Source organism: Ursus maritimus, unplaced genomic scaffold (assembly GCF_017311325.1).
Source record: "Ursus maritimus isolate PB19 unplaced genomic scaffold, ASM1731132v1 scaffold_13, whole genome shotgun sequence".
In the NCBI taxonomy this organism is placed as follows: domain Eukaryota; kingdom Metazoa; phylum Chordata; class Mammalia; order Carnivora; family Ursidae; genus Ursus; species Ursus maritimus.
The window spans coordinates 11,795,225-11,816,103 of NW_024423675.1; the positions used below are offsets into that span (position 1 = coordinate 11,795,225).

General features: G+C 35.9%; 1 protein-coding gene across 1 annotated transcript in view; it reads right to left on the reverse strand.

Moving 5' to 3' along the window:
* The window catches only part of COQ3 (coenzyme Q3, methyltransferase), a 27,481-nt gene extending 6,861 nt beyond the window's left edge, over positions 1-20,620 (reverse strand). Inside the window, exons 1-6 of the mRNA XM_040627564.1 lie at positions 20,463-20,620; positions 14,673-14,790; positions 12,248-12,400; positions 10,622-10,721; positions 9,512-9,754; positions 604-763 (exon numbers count right to left, since the gene is read on the reverse strand). Coding sequence (XP_040483498.1) covers positions 604-763; positions 9,512-9,754; positions 10,622-10,721; positions 12,248-12,400; positions 14,673-14,790; positions 20,463-20,571 — 883 coding nt within the window. The 5' untranslated portion in view covers positions 20,572-20,620. The remainder of the gene's footprint in view (positions 1-603; positions 764-9,511; positions 9,755-10,621; positions 10,722-12,247; positions 12,401-14,672; positions 14,791-20,462) is intronic.
* Between the last annotated feature and the right edge of the window lie 259 nt (positions 20,621-20,879).

Sequence of the window (20,879 nt, forward strand, 5' to 3'; positions counted from 1 at the left end):
GAACACCAAACACCAACGAAATGTTATTACTTGACAGGAATTCACCATACGACTCAAGATCTCACAGTGTGTAAAAGCACAGCTAGGCACTGCAGGGATTACAAAAAGGGAATACAAAAAGGAGACTTGCCTCCACGAGATGACAGGCCAGAAAGGGGCTTAAAAACACCAAAAGAACCATAACACAAGGCATGCTATAAGTAGCATAAAATACATAAAAAGTGACAGGAAGTTCAAAGTGTACCTGAATATGGAGGAATCAGAAAAATAGTGAGATAAGCTGATACACGTAGGGCCTCAACAGGAACTGAGGATGTGTAAGTAATAGACATTTGCACCTCATCCTTTAACAAATGAGGACTAAGCAGCCAAAAAGTATTCACTGATCATCTGTGATTTGCTTGGCCCTAGGTTAGGTGCCACAGGTGAGAAAGAAGTGGTATCTAATACCTACTTCTAACTTCAAGAGTTTATTATCTAGTTGAAACCAACATCCAGAGAATAAGGGCCCATTTAGTTAAGCGCAGGTTGTGTGATTAATAATTACAGGTACATTACAAGTTCAGTAAGGCCGTGAAAACTGGAAACATTCTTAATACTTACTTGACTCCAGAATGCTCTCTAGCTTTTCGGGTGAAACAAATTTCTCCCATGTATGAGTACCTTTCGGTACAATACCTGCAATTTGCTCTGAAAAGACAATTCCCAACGCATAAGACAGCTGTGTTTTGTTGATTGTAGTAATGAATAAAGAACCACCAGGCTAAAAAAAATATGCGACACAGAAGTACCATTTTAGATGTCAGGAGTATCAGTTAGGTAAAGGCTTGGCTTCCCCCACCCTCCTCCTTCCTTCCAAATAATTTAAGTGCAATTAAGATATAAGAATATAAATAAAGTATAATTTACCAAAATAGTTTTTTCTTTTGGGAAATTCATTATTAAAGGCAGTCTACTACAGATGTACTCACTGGGTTTATGCAACGGTGCTCAAAACTCTTAAAATCATACTACTGTGACATGTTATATACTTGCTTTTGAACATATCAAATACTTTAATAATAAAAATATAGAAATGAGATCCAGCTACTCTTCCTTGTTACATGTCCACATTTACAGTCTGACTTGTGTCAATACTGCTTTCTCTTTGGGTGCGGAGTCTGTCTAACTCGTTTCGTGCAGCCTCCAGTGCCACATCTTATATAGGTGAGTAATGCCAGTAAGTGTTCTCTGACAAAAACATTAATGGCTGAGGTTTGAATGTTTTTTATTTTGTTTTGATTTCATTAGTATAAAGAATATGAAGAGATCAAGATAAGCACGTAGATGAATACAAACCATTTATGGGACTATTTAGTCTGCCATTTCTTTTTTTAAGATTTATTTATTTGAGAGCACACATGCAAGAATGCTAGCACAAGTGAGGGGAAGAGTAAAGGGGAAGAGAGAGGGAGAGAATTTTCCAGCAGACTCCCCACTTAGTGAGGACCCAGTCATGGGGCTTGATCTCATGACCCTGAGATCATGACCCAAGCCGAAACCAAGAGTCGGACACTCAACCAACTGACCCACCTGGGCGCTCCTAGTCTGCCATTTTTTAGTGGCTGTATTTATGGTGTTTCCTATATTTACTCCCACAAATGCCAAAGATTAATGTCTCCTCCCTCTTCTAGATATTCTCATCAGCCTAATGGGGATAAAATGCCAGATTCCTTCTAATAATTACCTGTGTGTGTGTATGTGTGTAGGGAGAGAGAGAATATATCTCCAATACCACCCCAAACCCAGAAAGAAATACTGCAATATGCCCTTAAATTAAAAACTGAAATACAAGATATTATTTCGTGACATACTATAACTTTTCTAAAACTCTAGTATTCTAAAATATCTTATTAAGAATCACTTACATGTCAATTACATCTCAATAGAGCTAGGGGAAAAAAATCACTTACAAATACCTAATCTACGTCCTATAAAATCTTACTCTAAAGGAAACAGTGGTGAGCAATGGTCCTTTCCTTAATAGGCTTTCCATTAATGCAAAAATTAGTTTTAAATTCCATAATCCCAGCATTCCTAATATGTGTGAAAGAACCTCCATTCATACATTCTGACACACAACACCAAAAGCAGTAATTAGGGAGTTTTGCTTGGAAAATAGAAGATAAGCCTAATAAAACTCACTTGAGAGGATACCAAGAAACTGTTACAGACTGAAGGAGACATGGCAACTAAATGCAACATAGAATCCAGGGATGGATCCTGAACAGAAAAATGGCATTAGTGGAAACACTAATGAAATTTAACAGGGTCTGTAGTGTAGTTAATAGTATAATGTCAACATTAATTTCTCACTTTTGAGAAATGTCCAATGGATTACATACAGGGCTAGGACAATGGTGAGGTTAAGTGAGGTGCCTAAGGAACAAAACTGAAGGAAGCACTCACTCTCTGGAGTGTGCAAATGCAGCGTTGGCACCTACGCCCAAATGTCTCCTTCAGTTTTGTGCACTACATGCCTCACTTGCCTCACCCTAGTTCCTATCCTTATTATGTGAAATATTAACAATAGGAGAAACTAGGGGAAGGATAGATGGGAACATTCTGTCCTATCTTTGTAATCTTCTCTAAAACTAAACTTATGTAAAAAGAAAAAGTATTTCTAAAAAGCTCCACTTAGGTAAGGACTAAGCATTTCATTCCTTCAGCTCTTGACTTTAGGGTGTTACCTCTGCATTAACAACAGTCAATATAGTAATAATAATAATAATAATAACAACAACAACAACAACAACAACACTACTTTTGGGGGATTTATTGAAAAAAAATTTGGAACCACTTTTAGAGGACTAAGTCTGTGCCAAATTATGTAAGCATAATAATATAATGGGAAGAACCAGACTTGGAATCCAAAGATATGACCTTAAGCCCCACTTAAGTGCCTAGTCAACTCTGACATAAAGACCAAGTGACCTCCAGATTCTTGGGGGAAGATGGTGGAGTTGGAGCTCACCTCCTCCCATGGACGCCAAGGCAACAACTACATATAACTGTTGGCTGAATGAAGACTGGCAGAACAGCTCTTCCACAGCTAAAGACATAAAGAAAAAGCCACATGGAAAAAGGTAGGAGGGGCTGAGATGTGACAGGTTACTGGCACAGTAACCTATAATTGGGAAGGATATCACAGGTGCAGAGGTCCACCCTGAGAAGCCAGGGGATCAAGCCCCACCTTGGGCACCCCTGGTCCCAGGGACCTGCACTGGGAAGATGAGCCCCCAAAACTTCAGAAAAAAAAAAAAAAAAACTTACACTAAATGGAGATAAGGAATCTACCTGATAAAGAGCTCAAGTAATGGTAATAAAGATGCTCACCAGATTTGAGAAGAGTGGATGAACTCAGTGAGAGTTCTAATCAAAAAAGAGATGGAAAATAGAAAAAAGAACCAATGAGAGATGAAGAATACAATAACTGAAATGAAAACTACACAAGAGGGAATCAACAGCAGATTAGAAGATGCAGAAGAATAGGTCAGCAATCTGGAAGACAGGGTGGTAGTAGAAAGCACAAAAGCAGGAACGGAAGGAAGGAAGGAAGGAAGGAAGGAAGGAAGGAAGGAAGGAAGGAAGGAAGGAAGGAAGAGAGAAAAAACTGAGGCTAGGTTAAGGGACCTCTGGGACAACCTCAAGCATAATAGCATTTGCATTAGATCTCAGAAGGAGAGGAAGGAGAGAAGGGTAGAAAACTTATTGGAAAAAATTATAGCTGAAAACATCTCTAATCTGAGGAAGGAAACAAACATCCAGGTTCAGAAGGCACAGACAGCCCCAAACAAGATAAATCCCTGGAAATACACACCAAGATACATAATAAAAAGTCAAAAATTAAGGATACGGAATCTTAAAAGTATCAAAAGCAAAGCAAGTAGTTACATGCAAGGGAAACGGCATAAGGCTATCAACTAATTTTTCAGCAGAAACTTTGCAGGCCAGATAGAAGTAGCATGATATATTCAAAGAGCTGAAAAGAAAAAACCTACAACCAAGAATACTCTACCTGGAAAGGTTAACATTCAGAACTGAAGCACTGATAAAGAGTTTCCCAGAAAAACAAAAGTTAAAAGAAGTTCATCATCACTAAACTAGCCCTACAAGAAATGTTAAGGGGACGTCTAAGCAGAAAAGGCCATAATTAAAAGTAAGAAGAGTATAAAAGAAAAAATTTCACTGGTAAAAGCAAACATATAGTAAAGGTAGTATGTCAATCATTTATAAAAGCTAGTATGAAAGTTAAAAGACAAAAGTAGTAAAATCAATTATATCCACAAAATTAGTTAAGAGATACACAAAATAAAAATATGTAAAATATGGTGTCAAATAGATAAAAACATAGAGGGGGTAGTAAAAATATAGTGCTTTTACAATGTGTTTTAACTTAAATGACCATCAACTTAAAACAGACTGCTATACAAGTAGGATATTATATGTGAACCTCATGGTAACCACAAACCAAAACCCTATAATAGACACACAAAAAATAAAGAGAAAGGAATCCAAGCCTAACACTAAAGAAAGTCATCAATCACAAGGAAAGAGAGCCAGAGAAGAAGAAAAGAACAGAGAACTACAAAGACAACCAGAAAACAAGCAACAAGATGCCATACCTATTAGTAATTACTTCAAATGTAAATGGACTAAATGTTCCAGTCAAAAGACATGGAGTGACTCAATGGATAACAAAAAAAACAAAAAACAAAAAACAAAAAAACCCATCTTTATGTTGCCTGTAAGAGACTGGCTTCAGACCTAAAGATTCATACAGGCTGAAAGTGAAGGGGTGGAAAAAGCTAGTCCATGCAAATGGAAGCAAAGAAAAAAAAAGCTTTAAATACATCGGACAAAACAGACTTCAGAACAGACTATAATAAGAGACAAAGAAGGATATTAATAATGATAAAGGAATCAATCCAACAAGAAAATATAACAATTGTAAATTTACATGCAACAAACATGAAAGCACCTAAACACATAAAGCAAATATTAACGGAGAAATTGCCAGTAATACAATAATAGTAGGAGACTTTAACACCCATCCCACTTACATCAATAGATAGATCATCCAGACAGGAAATCAATAAGGAAACAGTTGCTTTGACTGACACATTAGACCAGATATACTTAACAGGGAGATAAAGAACATTTATATAAAAACAGCAGAATACACATTCTTTTCAAGTGCACAGGATGGACCTCCTTAGGCCACAAAACAAGAATCAATAATTTTTTTCTAAGATTCTATTTATTTATCTGAGAGGGAGAGAGCATGAGCGCAAAAGCAGGGGAGGAGAAGGGGTAGTGGGTGAGGGAGAAGTAGACTCCCTACTGAGTGGGGAACCCCACAAGGGGCTTGATCCCAGCACCCTGAGATCATGACCTTGGCCAAAAGTAGACACTTGACTAAGCCACCCTGGTGCCCCAAGAATCAATAAATTTAAGAATATTGAAATCATAGCAAACATCTTTTCTGACTACAACAGAATGAAACTAAAAATCAATCACAAGAAAAAAAACTGAAAAAAATACAAACATGTAGAGGCTAAAAAACATGCAACTGAACAACCAATGGGTCAATGAAGAAGTCAGAGCAAATTAAAAAATACCTGGAGACATATGAAAATGGAAACACAATGGTTCAAAATCTTTGAGATGCAGCAAAAGCTAGTTCTAAGAGGGAAGTTTGTAACAATGGCTTACCTCAAAGAAACAAGAACAATTTCCAATAAGACAACCTAACTGTATACCTAAAGGAAACACAAAGAGTAAACAAAGCCCAAAGTTAATAGAAGGAAGAAAATAATAAAGATCAGACCAGAAATAAATTGAACAGAGACTAAAAAACAATAGAAAAGATCAATGAAACTTACAGCTGGTTCTTTGAAAAGACAAACAAAATTGGTAAACCTCTACCCAGACTCATCAAGAAAAAAAAAAAAAGAAGGCCCAAATAAATGAAAGAGGAAAAGTTATAACCAGCACCACAGAAATACAAAGGATTACAAGAGACCACTATGAAAAATTAAATGCCAAAAAATTATACAACCTAGTAGAAATGGATAAATACCTAGAAGCACACAATCTTCTAAGACTGAATCAGGAAAAAATAGAAAATCTGAATGTTACCAACTACTATTAACAACTGAATCAATTACTAGTTACTAGTAACTAGTAATCAAAAAACTCTCAACAAACAAAAGTCCCAGATCAGATGGCTTCACAGGTGAATTCTACCAAATATTTAAAAAGTTAAAACCTATCGTTTTCAAATATTCTAAAAGTAAAAGAGGACTAAATGCTTCCAAATTCCTTGAAAAAGGGCAGCATTACCTAGATAACAAAACCAGACAAAAACACTGCAAGAAAAGAAAATTACAGACCAATATCCCAATAACTAAATTCAATAATACATTAAAAGGATCATTCACCAGGATCAAGTGGCATTTATTTCAGGGATGCAAGAATAGCTCAGTACCTGCAAATGAACAAATGAGATACAAGACATTAACGAAACGAAGGACGAAAATCATATGACCATCTCAATAGATACAGGAAAAGCATTTGACAAAATTCAACATTTGTTCATGATAAAAACTCTCAACAGTGGGTATAGAGGGAACATACCTCAACAGAATAAAGACCATATATGAAAAACCCACAACTAACATCATACTCAATGGTGAAAAGCTAAAAGCTTTTCCTCTAAGATCAGGAACAAAATAAATTCAATAAAGGTGCAGAATAAAAAATTAATATCCAGAAATCTGTTGCATTTCTATACATTAATAATGAACTAGCAGAAAGAGAAATTAAGAAAGTAATGGCATTTACAATCACATCAACAAGAAGAATTAAATACCTAGGAATAAAACTAACCAAGGAGGTGGAAGATCTAAACTCTGAAAACAAGATAAACCATGCTTATGGATGGGAAGAATATTGTTAAAATGTCTACACTACCCAAAGCAACCTACAGAGTCAATGCAATCTCTACCAAATTGCAATAGTATTCGTTACAGAACTACAAGAAATACTTCTAAAATTTGTATGAAACCCCAAAAGACCCCAAATCGTGAGAAAGTATCAAGTTGGAAATATCACAATCCAAGATTTCAAATTATACTACAAACTACAGTAATTAAAACAGTATGGTACTTGCACAAAAACAGATCAATAGAACAGAATGGAGAGCCCAAAAATAAACCCACACTTATATGGTCAATTAATCTATGACAAAGGAGGCAAGAATATACGATGGAAAATGGGAAAACTAGACAGCTACATGTAAAAGAATGAAACTGGACCACTTTCTTACACCATATATAAAAATACTCAAAATGGATTAAAGACCTAAATCTAAGACCTGAAACTATAAAAATCCTAAAAGAAAACATAGGCATCAATCCCTTGGGTATCAGCCTTAGCAGTAGTTCTCTGGATCTGTTTCCTCAGATAAGACAAATGAATGCAAAAATAAACAACTATGACTACATCAAACCAAAAACGTTTTGTATAGCAAAGGAAACCATCAACAAAACAAAAAGGCAACATACTAAATAGGAAAAAATATTTGCAAATGATGTAATTGATAAGGAGTTAATCTGCAAAATACATACGGAACTCCTACAACTCAACACCAAAAAAACCCCAATCTGATTAAAAAATGGACACAGGATCCAGATAGACATTGTCCAAAGAAGACATACAGATAACCACCAGACACGTGAAAAAGTGCTCAACATCACTGATCATCAGAGAAATGCAAATCAAAACCATAATGAGGTACCACCTCACACCTGTCAGAATGGCTAGTATCAAAAAGACAAAGAAATAACAAGTGTTGGTGAGGATGTGCAGGAAAAGGAACTCTTGTGCACTGTTGGTGAGAATGTTAATTGGTGCAGCCACTATGGAAAACAGTACGGAGGTTCCCCAAAAAATTAAAATAGAAATACCACAGAATCCAGTAATTCCACTTCTGGGTATCTACCTGAAGAAAACAAACATTAATTTGAAAAGATATATGGACCTCGCTGAGGGGTGGGGTAAAAAAAAAAGATATTTGCACCTCTATGTTTACTGCAGCATTATCTACAATAGCCAAGACATGCAAGTAACCTAGGTGTCCATCGATACATGAACAAAGAAGACATGCTATACACACACACACACACACACACACAATGGATTATTAGCTATAAAAAAAAAGAATGAGATCTTGACATTTGCAACAAGATGGATGGACCTAGAGGGTATTATGCTAAGTGAAATAAGTCAGACAGAAAAAGACACATACCATTTGCTTTCACTTCCACATGAAATCTAAAAAATAAAACAAATGAACAAACAAAAACTAGAAACATACTCATAAATACAGAGAACAAACTGGGATTGCTATTAGAGAGGAGGGTAGGAGATGGGCAAAATAGGTAAAGGGGATTAAAAGGTATAAATTTCCAGTTATGCAACAAGTAAGTCATCAAGATGAAAAATACAGCACAGGGAATGTAGTCAGTAATATTGTAATAACTTTTTATGGTGACAGATGGGAAGTACACTTATTGTGGTGAGCATTTCATAATTCTGTAATTGTCAAATTACTATGTTGTACACCTGAAACTCATAAAATATTGTGTGTCAACTATACCTCAACTAAAAAAAAAAACAAAAAAGGGGTGCCTGCATGGCACAGTCAGTTAAGAGTCCAACTCTTGGTTTCAGCTCAGGTCGTGATCTCAGGGTTGTGAAATCAAGCCCCATGTGGGGCTCCCTGCTCAGCGAGGAGTCTGCTTAAGATTTTCTCTCCCTCTCCCTCTACCCACCCCCTCTAAAATAAATAAATAAATCTTAAAACAAAACAACAAAAAAAAACCAAAAAACAGAAAACACCAAAAAACAAAAGGCCAAGTGACCTTTGACATCTCTCAAATTCTGATCTTTGGTCCAAGTTGGTCACAACAGTACCTGCTTACCTTCCTCATCTGGTTGTAGGGAAAATCAATGAGATCATATATATGAAGTATTCCTTTATAAGCTGAAAACTGTTATATATATCATATACAGAGTTACTTAAGAAATGCTATCTAAGTCAATTTATACAAATTAATAATGGTTTTTATTGTTTTTTTAAGTATCAATCCAAGTCAATTTCTTAGTAATTGTCATTCGATATCTATTAGGTATTTAATCCAGATTATATCAATGGGAAAAAACCACTTTAAATTTATTGTTTGTAATTATGTTCAGCACCAATACTTTTCAGAATTCTTGTATATCAAAATACGTATCTGGAAAACCCCAGTATTGAGTGCAAGCTGAGAAGCAGAAATAATCCCCAGCAGAGATGCTATCCCCTAATCCTAGCTTCCTGGTTTCAAGTATTATGAAACACTTATTACTATGGGTACATATACACACTCAAAAGAAAAAACAAACAAGTAAACTGGGTAAGTCTTACTTTTAACACTTGACAGCAGCACTGTATAAATGTTTCTAGATCAATCACATGCTCTACAACTTCAGAAGCTACAACAGCATCACATGTTTCTGCCGTCTCTTCCACAATCTCTTCCAGGGAACATGCTCTGTACTCTATCCTCTTATCTAGGACTGGATCAAATGATTTATGGTGCTGTGCTATCTTAATGTTCTCATCCACAGGATCGATTCCAATAACTGAAGCTCCAAGCCGCCCTAGAGGCTAATGGGATAAAAAAACTGTTATCCTCAAGAAGAAAATAGAATACCTGTTAGTAATAAAGAGTTTATCAAAAAGGAAACAAAATTAATCATGAGAGGATAATTATTGGAGATCGTGTATGGGTACACGGAAGTTCATTATACCATTTTCTCTAGTTTGTACACATTTGACAATTCCCATAATAAAAAGCTTAAGAGTGAACAATAATCACAACAACAAAAAACTTATGAAGAACTATTTGAGAATAGTGGGGGAGAGGAGTTCTATAATTTATAGGTACATTTACACACACATAATAGAGTATTAATATATTTAAAGTGCATGAAAGTTATTGTGTTGATAGAAGACTGCAACATAGAGCTGCAGGGCATAAATACACTATAAGTTGAGGCAAATATTTTTTACACAGGCTGAATGAGTATTCTTCCAAGTACCCCAAAGCACCCAAGAAGGGGAGAGCATCACAAGCAGGAAGTAGTACTCTGCTAGGTTTTGATATTGAAGCAAGTGCAAAAGAATGGCTTATCATTGCATTTAAACCAGTGGAAATTGCCCAATCTCTTAGAAAAGACAACGAAATTTTCAGTATTTGGAAGACCACTGCCCAATTTTGTGCAAAAACAAACAACAAACAAAAAACACCAAAAAAAAAAAAATCCTCTCTATAATTTTCTGAAATTTTTATATATTTTTTAAGAAAGCAAAAAGCGTATATTAGTTTTATGATGGTAAAAATATTAAGAACATTATGCATTTCTTTTTTTTTAAATAAACAATACTATTTGTTAAAAGGATATGAATCATAAGCCTACTTTTTCTCAAATTTTTTCCCAGTTAAAAATGGCGGGAAAGTTGTAAACCACTTACTTCACTTAATAATCCACCACCACAGCCAACATCAAGAATCTTCATCCCAGACAAAGGTTTTCCTGACTGGTGATGAGCAACTGTTTTTAAAAGATTGTCTCTTTTTTAAAAGTCCAAAACATACAAAAACAAATTATTAATTTTGTCAATAAAATCTTAAATGTGTACAATTTTCAAGGATATATTAAGCTCTCATTTTAAATGGATTGTTGATATTTGGGGGTAAACAGACCTTTTATTTTCAGTAGTAAAAGACTTTTTAATAATCAAAAGCAGGAAGGAGGTTTAAAGTAAAGCTCTTGAAATAAACTAGTAATAATTATGAGTTAACTATTACTTTAGTATAATCTAAAGAAAAACTTTAAAAACAATCTAGTTTAGATTCACCTAATCTTATTTGTTTGAGAGATCATGTCAGCTGAAGCATCTATTAGCTACATTGTCAGTACTTGCTAGACCCATTTCATGTCAGCAACAAATAGGTTATTTTATAGGGCTTAGAAACAGCATACTGGAGATCTGTATTTTCAGATTTTGCCTAGATTCCCTTCTAAATTGATTCTCTTTTGATCTTCTAAGTTAGTGGTGTTTTCATGATAATGTAAATAGGCATCCAAATCAAGTTAACTTCATTCTAAGATAATCACAGTAATACTTTACCACATACACAAACATAAGCACACACATATACACCTATATATATATATAACAGTACTGTAAACTAAACTTTCAAGTTGGACTGTATATGAATTTTAGTTATACTCATATTAAGATAAATGTTATATTGGGGCACTTGGTGGCTCAGTCAGTTAAGCAACTGCCTTCGGCTCAGGTCACGATCCCAGGGGTCCTGCAATTGAGCCCTGCATCAGGGAGTCTGCTTCTCCCTTTCCCTCTCCCCCTGCTCATGCTCTCTCTCACTCTCTCTCAAATAAATAAAATCTTAATATATATATACATATATATGCATATATATTACATATACATATATATGTATATAAAATAAAATGAATGTTATATATAATAAGGATACCTTAGGATATCTTTTTTTTTAAGCAGGTTCCACGCCCAACGTGGAGCTTGAATTTACGACCCTGAGATTAAGAGTTGAGTGCTCTAGTGACTCAACCAGCCAGGTACCCCTTTATCAAGACTGCCTAAAGGTGAAAGTCAGTATAAAATGACCTTGATGTCATAGGATCCTAGTTCCTTTTCATAAGGATTGAATTCTAATTAACCTGAAATTGTCCAAAAATGCTTCAAGTTAATTAATAAAAGCAGCATAGATTTGGGGTAACGTTATTTAAAAATTAATGGCTCAAACAATGGACATTGAAAAGGATCTAATTTCTTTTTTTTTTTTTTTTTTAATTTTTATCTTAAGGAGGCTTCACACCCAATATGGGGCTTGAACTCATGACCCTGAGATTAAGAGTCACATGCTCTACTGACTGAGCCAGCCAGCTGCCCCAGAATCTCTCTAATTTCTAAAGCAAACTTAAAATGCAGCATTTTGAACTTAGGTATAAACCAAGAGAAAAATAAACTCAAAAGGAGATAAATTATTGAAAAGAGTTGCATTTTAAAAGACTTAGAGTTTCTGGAATGTTACCTAATAAATGTTACCTAATAAATGGTACCCTCAGGTCATTCATAGAATGAAGAGGTGCATATACTCCTTGTTCATCCCACCACCTGTGAGCCAGGGCCAGGAATGTTTTTATCTCACTGTTGTCTACAGTGGTTTGAGAAGTACTGTACAGTCTTCTCCAAGGGTACCTAAGAGGCAAAAACAGATATTTTTAAAAAATATAACATAGGATCTATTTATGTAGAAAGACATTCTAACTTATAATTTTATTATAATTAAGATATTCTAACTTATAGGGCACGTATTGCGTGGTGCACTGGGTGTTGTACGCAAATAATAAATCAGGGAACACTACATCAAAAACTGGGGATGTACTGTATGGTGACTAATACAACAAAATAAAAATCATAAAAAAAAGATATTCTAACTTATATTCACAGATGGAACAGAGTTCCATTAGCAAAGTTAATTTGGTTTCAAAGTAAATTACAACAGAAATGGAATGTTACAAAACTTAGCCTTCAAGGTCACATCTAACAGTAATGATGATAACAAAATAATAGGAATAGTAGTAGAAGTAGAAATAGTAATAGTAACCATTATTATCACTAAATGCAGGTACTATTTAAGAACTCCATATATGTCATATGTCATCTTATTTAATTATTCTGGCAACTCTGTAAGGTAGGTTCTATCATTTTCCCTATTACACGGGTAAGAAAAGTGAGGCTTAGAGAGATTAAATAAATGGTAGAGCCAGGATTTGAACCCAAGTGCCCCCATCTTCTCTTCATTTCTGCTACTATCATCCTAATCTAAGCTACCATCATCTCTTGCTTGAACTATTTATTGCCCTAGCCTTCTAATTAGTCTGCCCGCTTCCTACCACATTTCCCTTCAATCTGTTCCCTATAATGCAGCCAGGGTTTTCCAAAATATAAATATGATCATGCTATTTTCCCACTTAAAATACTTCCATGGTTTCCCAGTGATATTCAGAAAAAAACCCAAAATCCTTAGCATGACATACAATGCTCTGAATTATTTGGTCCCCAATTTCTTCCCTCCCCAAATGCACTTTCTACTACTCTCCTCAACCTCCCCATTCTGGCCTCCTGGGCCTTCTTTCATTTCCTTGCACTGACCCCACTTGCTCCTTTCTCAGATACTTTGTATAGGTTGTTCCCTCCACCTGGACCATTCTTCTCACATTCCCTTCCCTCCTCTGCGTACCTAATTAATTCCTTTTCATTCTTCAGATCTTAGTTTAAATGGAATGCCATCTAAGAAGTCTTCCCTGACTCTAAAGACTGGGTTATAGTCCCCTATTTTAACTCCCATTTAACTTTGTATTTCTTCATGGAGCTATGTGACAATTTGATCATGTCTCCCCACTAAACACTATGAGGGCAAGGTATGGACTGTCTCATTTACCATTTTATTCCTAGTGACTAGCACAGGTCCTGGAACACAGTTAGTACTCAGGAAACATATGTCAATGAATAACCTAATAAAGAAGGCCCAGAAAAGTATATAATTCACCTAATTTTTTTTAAATCAAATGGGATCAAACAGGGACCAAACAGATCAGACACTATACCAAATTCCATGTTAAAGTACATGATAGGAAAATCCTCCACAAGTTCTTGGGTAAAAAAAGAATAAGGTTGTTACACTAGAATAGGTAATACCATTCAAATTTTTACTGTGTTTTTCTTAGCTACAGATAGTACATTCTACATTGATGACTTATTATCCTTTTAAGAGTTAAATATCATTCTTCTTTACTATTATCTCATGAATATTACCATCTTTTTCTGTGCTTCAGGCAAACGCTCAATAATCAATGACTAACATACAACAGGTAGCCATACGTGGTTGCCCAGCTGACTACCAACAATGTCACACACATCAAGTTTTAAAGGAGCTAGCTTATTTACAAGAAGTAGAGCGTGCACTTGGAAAACAGAGTTCATACCTTAACTCTACGCAATATTTTTCACAAGGTTAGAAATTGGTTCATAAAATACAAATACAGAAAGACGTTACTTTGATTCAATCTTACCACCTAGAATTGTATAGTTATCTACCTAATCATATTTATGTTGTACCCAAATCATATATGATTTTAAGCACTGCATTAGTTGTGTCTTGTCACAAGTGAGGAAGTAAAAAGTATTTCTCCGGGTAATAAAGTCTTACATTAAAAATAAAAGCTACCTTTGAATATAGATGAAGGGTATGCAGGAGATGTATACTGTATTACAACTTTTCTATAGGTTTGAAACTTTTCAAATGTAAAAGTCGTGGGAAGAATAAAGACATTTAGATAAATAAAAGATACCTTAATCAAACCACATAAACTACTTCATACTAGCAGTGTTTATTAAATATAATCCATACTAAACTATTATTGTACATAATTATGTAAATATTTGCCACGGTAACAAATAAACTTACCTGTAAATTTTCATTCTATTCAAGCAGGCAAAAGTCATTCTACAGGATTTGAACCACATGATTCTGTATTCACTGAAAACCCATGGTTTAGTTTGTGGAGTCCAACTGACCTGATTCTCTGAATAAATTGAAAACAAAATTATTAAGTAATCTCTATGCCCAACACAGGGTTCAAATTCATGACCCCAAAATCAAAAGTCACATGCTCTAACCAACTGAGCTAGCCAGGCGCCTCTGAAAATAAAAATTAAATGTCTAGAGAAAGCTTTACACAGTGTAAATCCCTGATATGCATGTAATTCAAGTAACTATTTTACATGACAATCTCATATTATAATTGATAAACAAAAGGGTTTTCCCCTTACTTTTGGATTTTATTCTAAAATATAAAATAAAGGTCTTGCATTCTGCCACCTAACTCTAATCAGAAATTTCTGAAATTGGCAAAAATAAGTAACATATATGTAAAAGTTTTTCATACCATTAGTTTCTGTACCAATATTATGCTGCATAATTATAAAAAAATGATATTCAAAATAAAACTATGTGCCCTTTTCAACTAGGATAATATTAATTCTGAGATTACTTGTCAAAACTAGTTCAAATTCTGTCACGTTAGCTACATGAATGGATTTATACATAGGCTCAAATCCCTCCACAAAAGAAAAACCTGTATGTATATGTGTGTGTATATATACATACCATCCTAAAATAATCCCTCATCCAGTCTATATGTTCAAACTTAACATAGAGATCTGCTTTATGAGCTAGTTACTCTGCTGCACAACATTCAATTGTTCAATAAACATTTAGACAAAGTAGACCTTAGAGCAAAGAAAATTACTAGGGACATTATAAAGTTCACCCAACTGATTTTTTTGACACTGGTGAAAAGCAGTTCAATGGAGGAAAAACAGTCTTTTCAATAAATGATGTTGAAACAATTGGATACCATAGACCAAAAAAGAACACTTAAACCTAAATCACATCTTATACAAAAATGAACTTACAATAAATCACTGATCTAAATGCAAAACCACAACACTTTTGGAAGAAACTATCACAGATCTTCACGACTTAGTGTTAGGCACAGAGTTCTTCTTACACCTGACACCAAAAGCACAATCCAAAATAGAAAACATTGATTAAATTGGACTTAAAATTGAAAACTTTTGCCCTGAAAAAGACCCTGTTAAGAAAAAGAAAAGATGAATCACAGACGGGGAGGAAATATCTGCAAAACACATACCCCACAAAGGACTTATATCTAGAATATATGAGGATATTCTTTAAGCTCAACAGTAAAACCGAACTCCCATAAAACCACCAACAACAAACCAAGCAACCCAATTATACAATGGGTCTGGGTAGAACAGACAATCCATCGAAGAGGATATCCAGATGCAAATAAGCACATGAAGAGATGTGAAGTATCAATAACTATTAGAGGAATGCAAATGAAAGCCAGCGCATGCCTATCAAGCTGGCTAAAATTTAACCACACCTGGTATAACCAAGGGTGCACTGGGATACGAAAGCAACTAGCTCTCCTGTACATTACTAGTGAAAATGAAAGTGATACAGACACTATGGGAAGCAGTTTAGCAGTTTCTATTAAAGTTAAACACACACATCATTCAAAACAACAATTGCATCCTTGGACACTTATCCCGGAGAAGTGAAAACTTACGTCCACACAAAAACCTGTACATAAATGTCAACAGTAGCTTTATTCGTAATAGCCAAAAACCGGAAACACCAAAATATCCTATAATAGGTGAATGGTTAAACAAACTGTGAAATACTAATCAGAAATCAAAAGGGATGACTACTGATACAAGAACTTGGATAGATTTCAAGGGTATTTTATGCTGGGGGGTACAATTTTGAAAGATACATACTGTACAATTCCATTTATATAATACTCATGCAATAGTAAAATTATAGAAATGGAGAACAGATCAATGATTTCCAAGAGTTAAGGTCAGGGTAGGGTCTGACTACAAAGGAGTAGTACCAGGAAATTTCTTTGTGATTATGAATAGTTCCATATCCTGATTGTAGTAGTTATTACACAAATCTATGTATGTGGTAACACACACACACACACACACACACACACACGCACACTCTAAGTGCATGTAAAGGTGGTAAAATGCAAGTAAGTTCTGTGGTTTAGTAATAGTATCATACTAATGTCAATTTTCTGGCTTTTATAATGTATTAGGGTTAGGTAAGATATTATTGCTGAAGAATAGGATGAAGGGCTCATGGAAATTCTCTGTATTATTTTTGCAACTTCTCTTAAGTCTTAAATTATTTCAAAATTTAAAAATTATTTAATTTTTTTAAATTAAAAAACACAAAAGGTTACACTACAAAGTACCCCTTCTACCTTGCTTTTTCTACCTATCAAGCTATCTTGGAGAGTTCTGTATAACCAAGCATAAAGAACTTCCTTCCTTTTTTTTTTTTTTTTTTTTTTTTTTTTAGAGCTGCATAGTAATTCATTATATGGCTATCTCATAGTTTATTTAAGCAGTCTCCTATTAATGGACATTTATTTAGGTTGTTCACAAGTTTGTGCTATTCCAAAAACGTAAGATTAAATTCCATAGGTAATTTCGCATATTTTAGAGAGTCCTTGTAGGTGAAATCCCAAGAATTACTATGTTAAATGGCATGTGCATTTATAAATTTGTGATTGCCACTCACAGATGTTGGACCAGTTCCCAACCCCATGGGTAAAACCAGTTTCTAGTGCTGGCCTCCCCACACCAATAAATCACTGATAGTCACTTATGCAATGTATTATCAAATTTTTTATCTTTGATAATCCAATAGGTGAACATGGTATCCCAATGTTATCTCAATTTATCATAAATAAGGTTAAGTGTCCTTTCTTAACTTGAGGGTGCTATGATCTGAATGTTTGTGTCCTCCCCAAATTTATTCGTTGAAATCCTAACCCCTACAGTGATGATATTAGAAGGTGGGGCCTTTGGGAGGTGATAAGGTAATGAGGGTAGAGCCCTCATGACTGGTTTAGTGCCTTTATAAAAGACCCCAGAGAGCAAGTTTGCCTCTTCTACCATGTGAGGACACAGCAAGAAGGCTCCATCTATGAACCAGGAAATGGGCTTTTATCAGACACCGAATCTTGGACTTCCCAGTCTCTAGAACTGTGAGAAATAAATTTCTGTTGTTTATAAACCACCCAGTCTGTAATGAATCATCGAGCCTTACATCGAAAACCGGGGATGTACTGTATGGTGACTAACATAATAAAAAATCATTATAAAAAAAAAATAAATAAATAAACCACCCAGTCTGTGGTATTTTGTTATAGTATTCAAATGGACTAGGACAAATGGTCATTTATATTTCATGGCCTGTCTTTTCATAGTCTCTGAATATTTTTCCCTTGAGCTTCCTATGTTTTTTAAATTCTGTTTTTTAGTAGGATCTTCACAGTCTGGCCCAAGGCCATTTCAACATTCACACACACACACACACACACACACACACACACAAGTTTGTGCTTTTAGGCCTTTGCTCATGTTTCTCTCTTTTCCACCATTTCTATCTATACTACCTTTAAGACCTACTATCTTCTTTGTGACTTTAAGCAGATAAATGAAATGTTATTAGAGAATTATGTAAACTGTGATACACAGATAAAAATACATGTTATTATTGTGAAACTGCACATCGGAGAGTTTAACACAGTCCCTGCTCTGTACTCAGTGATGACCCCTACCTCCCCTTCTCCTCCCTTATTTCTGTAAAATTAGCCTCTCAGTTATCAGTATTGTCAGAATTCTCGAGAGCTTTAAAAACCACCACACAACTAACATTAACTAATTGAGTCTGTATTAGTAAATAGAATGCTACCGATTCCTACTCTACTTTGAATGTGTGATCATTTTGGTATTTGAGATTTTAAAGAAATGGAGGAAAACTTCCTTTAATTCATTCAAAACATCATTTATCCAGAGCCTATAATGCACCATGCTGACAGTGAACAAAACCTCTACCCTGCCAATACCTTAGTTCCAACAAACATCATATATTGTCTGGATTCCTCTTAAGGCCTCCCTGAGCCTAGTCTTGCCTGCCACCATCCCCTTTCTACACAGCTGCCAAGTGTTCATTCTTAAATACAAGAGTGATTATATTGCTCCTTCGGTAACTTCCCACTGTCCTCAAGGTAAAGTCAATCTCAGGAGGTATACATAGCCTTTCATAGACTTGTCATGGCCTAAAAAGTCTGTCTCATCCCTTGCCAGTCTCCGCCCTCACCTCCAGCCCTCCTTTTCAAGGAACACTTTGCACTTCCCCAGAAATCTCACAGATACTCACGTTAGTCCTTTGGCCACTCCAACGACTTCCAAAACTGCCCAACTCCCTCAAGACAGCTTCCTAAATAACTTGTTCAAAAACCTTCCCTGATCCCAAATATGTATTAGATGCTCCTTCTATACTCAGTCCCAAAATCTGAAAATATTTATATTGCATTTTCTTCTAAATTTCTGATTATAAAAGACATGTTTACTGAAAAAATAAATTCCAAAAATATGTAATGATAAAATGATGGATCACCACCTCCACCACATACAATCACTGCTAAAATTTCGATTTATCTCTATTCTCTCTACACAGCTCCATTTATATATCTAAGATCATAATACATACTGATTTGTAACTTACTTTCTTAACGCTATATCCGAATCATTTTTCCAGGCACACATTGATCGAAGTCATCATTTTTATTGGCTGCACTATTTTTCATTGTATTAGAGCACCAACTTATCAACTCTATTCATAGGCTTATAAGTTTCCCGTTTGAACCATTATATCCTAATTTCAGTTCTAACATTTTTTAAAGAGACCTCTGAGATGTCATTCATTTAAAAATTCCCAGTGCCTGGAGCACCTGGGTGGCTCAGTTGGTTGGGTGTCCAGCTCTTGGTTTAGACTCAGGTCATAATCTCCAGGTCCTGGGATCAAGCCCGGCCTCCCAAAGGCCTCAGCCGGGAGTCCGCTTGAGATTCTCTCTCCTTCTGCACCCCTGCCTTACAGGCTGGCTCTCACTCTCTAAAAATAAATAAATCTTAAAAACAAACAAACTCCCAGTATCTGGCACACAGTATTTGTTAAATGAGTTTCATATAAAGGGTAAACTTAACTTTCGGGTTAATATTGGGAGTTAAATAATCAAACTGTCGTCTACAAGCATCAGGTTCAGTGCGTTATTTTCTTGCTCTTATTTGCCAATAGGGTTTGTTGAATTAACCAAAAAAAATTAGTATGGCTTCCTTAAATTCTTTCCGAAAAAATGCAAGATATGTGCAAACAAAACACAAATATAACGCTATCAAGAACTATGAGACAGAAGCTGGTGTCTTTTCTCACTGAGGCAAAGTTAGAAAGCACATGACCTTGAGAGTCCGGCAGGCACAGAGTGGTCGCCGGCTCCGGAAGCAAGGGCTCAACCAAAAAGAGACACAGGTCGCTGGATGCATGGCGGCGGCCGAGAAGCTGCTCGCTCCTCGGCCAGGACAACTAGTCCTCAGTTATTTTTCCCAGTCTCCGGGAAGGGGAGGGCGAGAGCCCAGGCCGGGAGTTAAACGTACAGCGAGGGACCGGACCGAAGGTAATCTCGCGCTGACCCAGTGCGGAGCTCAGAGACAGCCCGCCGCCCTCTCCCGCGCCTGCGCAGAACAGATGCCCGCACGGTGGGCTGCGTGAGGGACCTTAACGGTGCTGACGTAGTTAAGCGACACTCACCTGCCGAACTGGTTAAGCGAGCACCCTCAGCCTGTGTGCTCCAACACCTAGATCTAAGCACTCCTAAAAACCGATTCCCAAAGGAGCTCAGCTTGCGGCCTCCCCACATCGTGAAAGGATCCACCTCCTTTCCGGTCCCTCCAGCAAAAGATCCCCAACAGAAAGGTTCCGAGATCCACTCTCACACGGTCTGGAACCAGCCTCACCATGGTTGCATTAATGGATGTTACAGACGTAGCACTATAGTTACTCTTCACGCTCAACATCCGTCAAATTGCGCGTGCAACTGTGTTTAAGAGAACTTCAAAAGTCTCTATTATGCCTATTTCTGTATGACCACCTCAAACCTTATGGCCAAAGCTGTCATGGATTCTGCTACTTCGTACTGTTTAAACTAGCTTTTATTCTCGCGTAGCT